The sequence below is a fragment of the Gymnoscopelus braueri genome (assembly GCF_963280865.1).
Source record: "Gymnoscopelus braueri genome assembly, chromosome: 16".
NCBI lineage: Eukaryota > Metazoa > Chordata > Actinopteri > Myctophiformes > Myctophidae > Gymnoscopelus > Gymnoscopelus braueri.
In genome coordinates this window covers 8077674-8087673 of record NC_137616.1, presented here as the reverse complement: position 1 = coordinate 8087673, position 10000 = coordinate 8077674, and the positions used below count along the sequence as shown (strand labels likewise).

The window sequence follows — 10000 nt, the reverse complement described above, 5'->3', positions numbered from 1 at the left end:
CTGGTGGTGAGTTGGTTCAGATGGCGGGGGAAGGCTCTGGACAGACCTGGAAAACCCAAACGTGTAGTGCAGGTGAACTGGGAACGTTTGGAGGAGACCTCTGTCCGGAAGGAATTTAACTCCCAATGGGGACATTGAACAGGAGTGGGCAATGTTCAAAGCCTCTATTGCTGAAGCTGCGGCTTTGCGCTGTGGTCAGAAGATCTTAGGTGCCTCAAGGGGCGGTAACCCTCGAACACCCTGGTGGACAGCGGTGGTTAGGGAAGTCCGGCTGAAGAAGGAGGCCTATCGGGGTATGTTATCCCAGGGGACTCCGGAGGCAGTTGCAAGGTAACGACAGGCCCGAAGGGCGGCAGCCACGGCTGTGTCGGAGGCTAAGCAGCGGGTGTGGGAGGAGTTCGGAGAATCCATGGAGAAGGACTTTCGGGCAACACCCTTCATGTGGCGGTCATAGTATCTCTTTCCTCGAGAACTTGACTGTTGACTATTCCCAGAGGTGACTCGGTAAGCTTCCTTCATCCTTTAAGCCCACTTCTCGGCATATCCTCTTGGAGAAGTGGCTTCCTCTTAATTTTCCAGGCCAAATATCATGTCCACGGGCAGGCGTGGGTGACGTCCATACATTAGATAGAAAGGCGAAAACCCTGTTGCCTCATGCCTGGTACAATTATAGGCGTGGACGACCTGCGGCAAGTGGTTTCTCCATCTTTCCTTCTCCTTTTCTCCTAGGGCTCTGAGCATTTGGAGCAATGTTCAGTTGAACCTTTCCGCAGGATTACCCTGAGGATGATAGGGTGTAGTCCTGGAATGACCAACTCCACTGAGTTGTTGCAGGGTCTTGAAGAGTTTGTTTTCAAATTCTCTTCCCTGGTCGTGGTGTAATTTACTTGTGTACCCAAAGCGTGGAATAAAATCCTCAAAGAGTTTCTCTGCCGCTGTCTCCCCGGACTTATTTCTGGTGGCGTCGGCTTGGGCGTACCTTGTAAAATGGTCAATGACAACCAGAATTTATTCAAAGCCTCCCTTGCTTGACTCCAAGTGAAGGTAGTCAATGGAAACTAACTCTAGGGGTGAGGTAGAGGTAATGCTTCCCATCGGTCCTCTGATGTGTGAGATAGGCTTCTTCTGCTTTATGCAGGGACATTTCCTTGTTACATAAGCTTCAACATCTTGCTTCATGTATGGCCAGTAGAACCGGTCCCTGGCTAGGCCCAAGACCCTTTCTGTCCCCATATGGCCCATATCATCATGGAGGTGTCTCAACACCAGAGTTCGGTACTGGTCAGGCAAGACGAGCTGACTTCTCTGGCTTGTTCTCCGGTACAGCAGACCATCTTCGAGATGGAGTTTCTCCCATTGGTGTAGAAGCTTTCTTGCAAGACCACTAACTCCCTTCTTCATGTCATTGATCAGTGTGTTGGCGGACTCTTTCAGCCTGATGACTTGACTGATGGCCGGGTCATCTCGTTGAGATCTAATGAGCTCATCATGGGAGAAGGTTGGGGGTAGCTCTGGTGACTGAGAGGTTGAGCTATCTTGTGACAGGTTCAGGACAGCGACATAAGCCACATCGTTCTGCTTGGCAGCATGACTGCCTTCACACGTTGCCAGTATGATGTCTCTGGACAGCTCCTCTGTGCATGAGTCAACATAGTTGTCAATGTCTAATGGCATCCTGGACAAGGTGTCAGCATCCACATTAACCTTCCCCGGTCGATACTTGACTTCAAACCGGAAGTCCGCTAGCTCGCCAACCCATCGGTGGCCGACAGCATTGAGCTTAGCGGTGCTCAGCACGTAAGTTAATGGGTTGTTGTCTGTATACACAACAAAGTGGGGCGCATAGAAGAGGTAGTCTCTGAACGGCCCACTTTAAAGCCAGGAATTCAAGTTTGCCTGAATGAAGGTTGTAATTCCGCTCTGCAGGCGTCAGCGTCCTGGACCCGTATGCAATGATTCTGAGCTTCCCTCCCTGGCGCTGGTACAGCACCGCACCAAGACCTTGTTGTCATATGTCGCGACCCCTCTGCAATGAAGCCTTGATGATAGGCTTTTCCCTGATCCAAAATCGAGAACAAGTTGCACCCACCCAGAGTGTTAATGAGGTCCTGAATACAGGGAAGTGGGTGCCTATCTGGGACTGTCTTTTGGTTCAGGAGCCTGTAGTCAATACATAGCCGCAAGCTTCCATCCTTCTTGCGGACACAAACCACTGGAGCGGAGTATAGAGATTTGGACTTTACAATCCACTTCTTTGCCAGTAATTCTTGAATGTACTCTTTAACTTCCTTGTACTGTGGTTTGGGAATTGCTGCATAGGTTCTCTGTACTGGGATGTCATCCTTCAGGGTTATGCCCATTTGGAGGCTTGGAATGCACCCCATGTCATTTTCATCCTGAGCAAACGCACTTGACTCCTCATAGAGCATTTGTTTCGCTACTGCTTGATGTTCGTCGCTTAGGTGGCTTATATCGACGGGGGGAGACCACAGCTTGGATGGTTGTTCTTTTTGGTCACTGTTATCTTCATCGACAGGAACAGGTAAGTCGACATTGTTGATCTCGATGCTATCCATCTGATCGGTCTTCACGATCTTGTCGATCGACTGGATACTGCCCAACATTGTGAAGATGTTCAACGTCACATTGTTTTGGGTGTGGTTACCCACGGGAGGTGGTGGACCTCGACCAAGCCATCACCAATATCTAGCTCCTCCAGTCTCAGGTCTGGATGGCTGACCTCGAACAGTGCCACAGAGGAGGTGAAATCAGCGGGCACCTTGCACTTGATGCGGGCAACTTGGCCTGGGCGGACAACGATGCCTTGACGGCCCACTCTCACCACTGCATGGTGCTGGTTGGTTCCGGGGTCTGTATCAAGTTCACAATTGTCTCTGCTTGGTCATTTTTGATCTGCATGGCCTTTCTCAGCAACTTGCCAATAACCGCAACAACTTCAATTTCGCCCTCCTGCCCTAGGATGAGCTCTTGAATGACGTTGAAGCCCAATATCGGCCTCACAAGGCTCACACGGCTGACCAGAAAGGGTACTCTGATGGCGAGATTTGGATCATCGTTGCCAAGTAGTTTAAAGGTGAGTTCCACCCATCCATCATATGGGATCTGTCCTCCATTGGCTGCAGTGAGATCCAATCCTCTGCTGCCTATGAGTTCACTGAGAGGGCGCACTTCCTGTTGAGGTAGGTATTTGTGTTTCCATGGCTTGTCAATAATACTAACTTGGGACCCAGAGTCTAGAAGGACCGTCACAGCATATCCACTTAGATTGCATTTCAATAAGCATTTCTTTCCAATTAGCTTAGCTACTCGCTGTGATGGTGACTGGTTGACCTGCACTGGTACTGGTTTGCTACTGTCTGGATGAGACTGAAGGTCGATGCCGGTCACAGGTTGTCCCTCTGCTGTGACCGGGGGGAGTTTCCCGATGGCTTGGGTCTCTTCAGACAACCGACAGCACGGTGTCCGTCTTCTCCACAGGCGAAACAGTGGTTGCAGTTGGGACGGCCATTTGTAACACAGTTAACACTTGCGTGTCTAACCAGTCAATCTGGACGATTTTGAGAATGTAAAGTGGATTCACTTCTCTCATGAAGCTCTGAGGAAGTTCCCCTTTCATGACTTTTCCTAAATATTTGATTCAAATCATGTCTGTTTGACGTTATATTTCGGCTATTTGGACCGGTCTTACCCTTTCTCCCCCAGGCAAGAGCCATTCACACCTCAGAGACCCCCCGCATTAGCCCGCCGATCGTCATTGTTCTGTTTAATGGGTGATTTGCATTTTACTTTCAGCCTGGCCTGTTCTCTCCTTTAGGCCAATACTAATAATGAAATAAAAAGTATAACTGTGTTGTTCCCGTAAATCTAACCTCTAAATGCTGTATTTCATCTAAGCAGTGCGCAGAATGTTAGTGTAGCAGAGAGAGAGCGAGAGAGAGAAATCTTCATCTCTCGCTGTTGCCATGTCTGCTTATTATAAGCGACTTTGGGCTTGTTTTTCACGTCTTTCAATGAAGACACGTTGTGAGTAAGGACAGACATCTCGTTATATTCATGGTTTGATTTCTCCCATTCCAGAAGTTTACAAATATAAATAAATAGTTAAAGTTGTACAATGCAGATTCACAAATAACGATTTTTGGCAACCTCTGCTGGTCACTACCGTCACTGCATACAATTTCCGTAGTCCTCGATTACCCAGAATTCCATTTGTTTTCACCGGAAGCCGGAAGCGTTCTTTTAATTGTTTTATACTATCTGCGGATCGTTTCTCTTAGCCAGTGGAGCATTAGTTACCATGAGCTGTGCTTTCTTTTTCTGTTCTTTTTCGATCTTCCAATCCTACATTCTCTTAAAATCAGCGTGAGGTTCCTTTTTGTTATTAGCGCGGTAGTTCCTGGCCAAACAGGAAACCGTTGCGGTAGTTCCTGGCCAAACAGGAAACCAGTGCATTTCCACCTCCGTTTTCCGGCCAGATGACGTCATTTTCCCGGGAAAGTCCCCCCGTCACCGTTCAATAGAAAATATATAAATAAAAGGCTTCCGGGGGTGAAATTCATGGAGTGGGTGTTGTGAAACTTTTGCCACTCACAAAAGATATACAATTTAACTTTAGTTTTGTTGAAAACGTTACCTAGTATTACTTTAAATTAAGAGCCTATTATTATCATTATTATTATTATTATTATTACCCTTATTATTATTATTATTATTATTATTATTATTATTATTATTATTATTATTATTATTATATAATTCAATTATAATGGTAATAATTTTATTTCACTGTGTTGCTGCTTCTGTTCTGTTACTTTTACTTTACTGGAGTATTTGCAATTGTCTACACTTTTAACTTTTACTCCACTACATATCAGAGGCAAATATTTTGTTTTTACTCATTACTCCACTACAATTATTTGAAAACTTTAGTTAGTAGTTACTTTGCAGATATACATGATTACGTTATAAAACATACATTAACCACTTTAGCCCGATTTTATACTTAGGCTATTTGAAAATAGCCAATCTACAATCTCAAAGTGCTACAATAGGCAGTTGCATAAAAATAAACATCACACCATTAAAAACATCTGTACACGGTCTACTAAACTGGAAGGCTCATAAAGCACTAAGCTTGTTTAAAATGAGATCCCCACATACACAAATCATGATGACATATAGGAGACAGACAGAAATACACACCACTGCTTCATGCCTCACTGTTTTCTCAGACAGACACAACGCATGCAGTAAAATGTTCATAGACCTGACTGCTTATTTCTCTCGCAAAATTTGGCAACCCAATCTTTTCCCTGTCACTGCGAAGCGGCGAAAAAAGACCAGATCTACAAGCATAGGGCTCGTCAGGCAGCGACTGTTTTATGTTTGTTGATCAGATATTTAGCGCAGGAGTAGAGCAGGAACGAGCACATTTGTGGAACATAGCAATGTGTTAACTTGTTGCGCTGACTGAGGAGGAGAGGAGACGCTTACATTAACTCAAGAGTTTAATGTAAGCTACAGATCGCGCAGTTTTATACGCTTTTTTTTTTACATACATGATCTACAGTTAATATTACAAGTTAGTGAAGTTACACATGCACGTACCCAGCCTATAGATATTATAATGTTCTGCCTGCATGTAGTCTGACAATATATGTGAGTATGTATGTAGGTAGGTGGGTATGTTAATAGGTAGGCTATTTAAAAGACAATAGAATCCCCCGCTGTGATCCGCAGCGCAGGGGGACAATTGGTGTCGGATCTTCTGGAGCCAGAGGGGAGACACTGACCAATGGAATAGCAGGAAACGATCGGTCATTATGACATTAACTCAGGCTGCGTCTGGGATGGGCTGACGGCCGTCGCGCTAGTGTTAAGGCAGCCATATGGTCTCTCTTTCCTTACTTGTCGACTTTGGCTCGGTTTATTGGAACACTGGCAGGTGGACTGGGGATAAGGCTCAGGTGTTGATGGCTTTGTTGCAGCTTTTGACTGTAGGGAGGTTACTACTTCTGTCAGAGCCTGTACTTGAGCGCTTAGCTGATGGATGAGCTCATCTTTAACTTTTGTGTCAGGGGCAGGCTTTTCTGTATTCACTTCACTGGTGGTGACTTCACCACTGTGAGCTTGAGCTGTCTTGGGGCGAGTACTGCGTCCCAAGACAGCTGAGCGCTTAGCTGATGGATGAGCTCATCTTTAACTTTTGTGTCAGGGGCAGGCTTTTCTGTATTCACTTCACTGGTGGTGACTTCACCACTGTGAGCTTGAGCTGTCTTGGGGCGAGTACTGCGTCCCAAGCGCCGCTTCCTCTCACTCTCTTCTCACTCTCTTCGCTTGTTGTTTTGTTAACTTGTCTGAGCAGTGCATCATATGTGACTGTAGGGTCTGAGAGGAGGGGCTTTAACTCCCACCTGATGTCATCATGCTTCTCATTCAGGCCTTGACCGACTGTGCGAAGGAAGACATTCTGTGCTGTTTGTGCTTCGTACTTGATATCAGAGTCTGTCTGTTTTGACATGAAGATCACTTTTTGTTTGAGCCCCATCATCCTGTAGAGAAACTGCTGCGGTGTTTCATGCTCATGTTGTTTGGCCCTTATCAGTTCGTGGAACAGTTCAGTACTGCTTTTCTCTCCTAGGTGGGATTGTAGGAAGCTCTTCAGCTCGGCTATGGTCATGTCATCCTTGCTGGAGAGCATATCCTTGAAGTTTCCAGGCTTTATAATGCGAAACACTGCTCGTATGACTTCACCCTCAGTGTGCATTTCTATCAGTCCTTGATCAATCTGCTTGCTGATATTGTTGTAGGTTATATCGGCTGCATTATCGCCAATCTGTCCACCATGTATCTTGAATTCCTTCTTCTGGAGGAAGGGCAGGTCTTTGAGGGAAATCATACTTTCAGTATGGTGAGTGGGATGTTGGTTGGGAGGGGGCAATGTTATGAATGTTATGTGGACTGCGGGACTGGTGAGTGTATTGTGTGTCAGTTGTGGTTTGTAGACTGTGGGACTGGTGAGAATCAGTGGGTTGCGTGTCAGTTATGGTGTGTAGCGTAGGTGAAGCCCCACCATGTTTAACATTTTGGCGCAAATCATCATAGGTAGACATAAGCTTACTTATTTGCAATTCAAGGGCATCAGTTTGAGCGACCAAATCAAATGGTGCAGTACCAGAGTGTGTATCTGTAACATGTGTGTCAGTGTGGACACCTTCAGATAAGTGTGATGAAACATTAGCATCAGAAACAGCATGTGGGTTAGTGTGAACACTCTCACAAACATTAGCATCAGATACATCATGTACATGAACACTTGCTCCAGCCCCTGTAGTAACATCACTCTTAGCATATCTACTAACTCTGATATGCCCTGATCATCTGAATCTAGCAGAGTGACACTCTCCATGAATGCACACACATAATCAATACAGCTCTCTTCATCCTGGTTGACCAACTTAGCTTGAGGAGGCTCTTGTGAGATGAACTTGGCAAGCTGTAGCAGTTCATCTGAAGAAAGGTTGAATAGCTTCTTCTTTATGGTCCAAGTCAGCTTCTTCCTCTCGTTGTCTGCCATCGTGAACATCTATCAGACACCCTCAGCTCGTGGAGTCCTTGCTCTGGCAACAGTCAGACGCTCTTGACTCTCACAGCTGCTTGCTCAGATGATGAAGCAGAAATCACTGAATCGACGTCCAACTCCGACCAACAGGTGGCGCCGATCCCGGACGAGCCCCCACAAATCTGTTACAGGTCCCAGATTTGAGACCCATATGCAGATAAGGTTTGCTGCTGGAAAGCCCAGGTAAGGCCTGTTAAAACAGGAATAGAAGAATGAAGACACAATGAGACGATCTTTCTCCAGTTAGCCTTCCTCAGCAGAATGAGGAAGCAACGTCAGTCCATTCAACATGTGTCTCTGAGAAATAATCGCCACACTGCCCCCTAGTGGTGGCAACACTAGGAGAGTCCCACTGTGTGTAGTGTTACTTTGAACACTTGGATTCAACCAAGAAATAATTGTCCATTCTTGCCCATGCTGGTGCATATGAGAAACATTCTTTTCACAAAAATATCATCTTCAAAATAAAACAACATAAATGTGACCATACATTTTGTGTGCGTCACACATACAGTAGTATTAGCTTGTATATAGACGAATCCACAGACGCGCTGCCTGTAGGCAGCCATAGCTGTGGTGTCAACGCTCCGCACCGCGACACCGCAGCAATGGCCGCCTACAGGCAGCGTGTCTGTGGATTCGTCTATTGGCTGGGGTGACAGGAGTTGGTGCAGGCCACGTAATCTTTTTCTGGTGGGCTGCACCTGGTTCTTGGGCCGCCTATGGTATGGTATGGAATGTAGAGATGCAGAGAGCTGATTTTTTTGTGATGCATTTATCTCAATAACGTTTTTTCTCTGCTCCCAACAGCACGTTTCGTGGAGGAGAACGGGAAACATCTGATTACAAATATTTCAAGGGTCATGGCTATACTAGACGCTCTAGGTTCCATGGTCCATCCTGAGCGCTATGCTGAGATTCAAGAGGAGAAGATAAGCATGGACCAGATGTGGATCCTGTATAGAGAAATACTACAACCAGGAGGACCAAAAGTCAGAGCAGCATTTTATAATGCTCTTAAAGATCACCAACCCCACCTGTTGAAGATACTTGGTAAGATCACATGTACTGCTAAATGCCGTTTTCCAGCACACAACCTTAACCTTAACATAATTTACACTGTAGCAGCAGTCCAATAGACTCTGGACACATAGGAGCCAAAACCGTCTCCATTAAAGGAGAATTTCGCCCAAACGTTTTCTTACCTTTATTAAGATGTTATGATATCCTAGGACGAGTAGTACAGTACAGAAATGTCCATATCGGGTCCGCCGCAGTTAAAAACCCACGCCTATGGTGCTTGCTTTAAATCACATATTTTAATAGCTTTTCCGTTTTTTCAGGAGTCTGTTTGGGTTGAAATATGGAGATATGAGTTTTCTGCCCGACGGCAACGATATATAATAGTTAACATTATTATAACCTTTCCCCCCATAGTGTCTACAGATATGCCTGACTCTCAGGATATAGGTGAGTATAAAATCCATGCTATGCTTATGGTAGATATTGTAGCAGAGTTCCACTGCATGTAATCAAGTACTGCACCGTATCTGTCATTGTCAACATAGTCTCCGCCAGGCCGGAGACTATGTTTTCGCTCGCGTCCGTCTGTCCGTCCGTCCGTGTGTGTCCGTCCTTTTGAAGAAAAACAAAATTCTAATCGGACTGTTATAGCGCTACCATGAGGCCATTTTTTTTTTTTAAATGTAAAGACTTATTTGCGGCTTTGTATGCCTTTATTATAGATCGGACAGCTTAGGCTGACAGGAAATTGGGAGTGACACGCAGCAAAGGCTGTCGGGATCGGGATTCGAACCCGCGACGAGTTGTCAGGCTACATTAGTAGCCTAGGTGCCCGGACCGCCACGCCAGCGGTCTGGGTCGAGGCAACTTTTTGCTAAACAACTTTTTTTAAATATTACTCCTACAGATTTTGTCCAAACCTCACGCAAATCTGTACACATTGGCCCTCATTTATCAATGTGGTGCAGCCCAAATAATGGGCGTACGGCGAGATCACCGCACCTTTCGGCATTTATCAATATATCCTGACGTGGGCTTCATCCTACCGTAGGCTGAAATCTCACGTCTGGTCGGGAGCAGTTGTTGACTTTGGCTGCGCCCGTTTATTCCATTCTAGACCTGTGGAGCAACATTGTCTGACTGTCTGACAGGCATCTAGACACATAATCCACTCCTAAATGTATATCTACACTAATAAATAATCCCTGTGCAAATATAACATTTTATAAAGTAATTTAAACAAACTGCTTTAACAGTCATTCAGATAAGATTGTAGATCTGGCTGCATTGAAAATAGCAAATCTACAAGCTCACAAGCCAGCGTTGCATCGCGAC

The 10000-nt window shown here is 45.6% G+C and overlaps 1 protein-coding gene across 2 annotated transcripts in view; it reads left to right on the top strand.

The window, feature by feature from the left end:
- LOC308103926 (uncharacterized protein) overlaps positions 1 to 10000 on the top strand; it is a 66216-nt gene that overhangs the window by 35243 nt on the left and 20973 nt on the right. For both annotated transcript variants that reach the window (XM_080454138.1, XM_080454137.1), the window contains exons 12-13: positions 8453 to 8695; positions 9080 to 9112. In XM_080454138.1, the coding sequence (XP_080310264.1) occupies positions 8453 to 8695; positions 9080 to 9112 (276 nt within the window). The remainder of the gene's footprint in view (positions 1 to 8452; positions 8696 to 9079; positions 9113 to 10000) is intronic.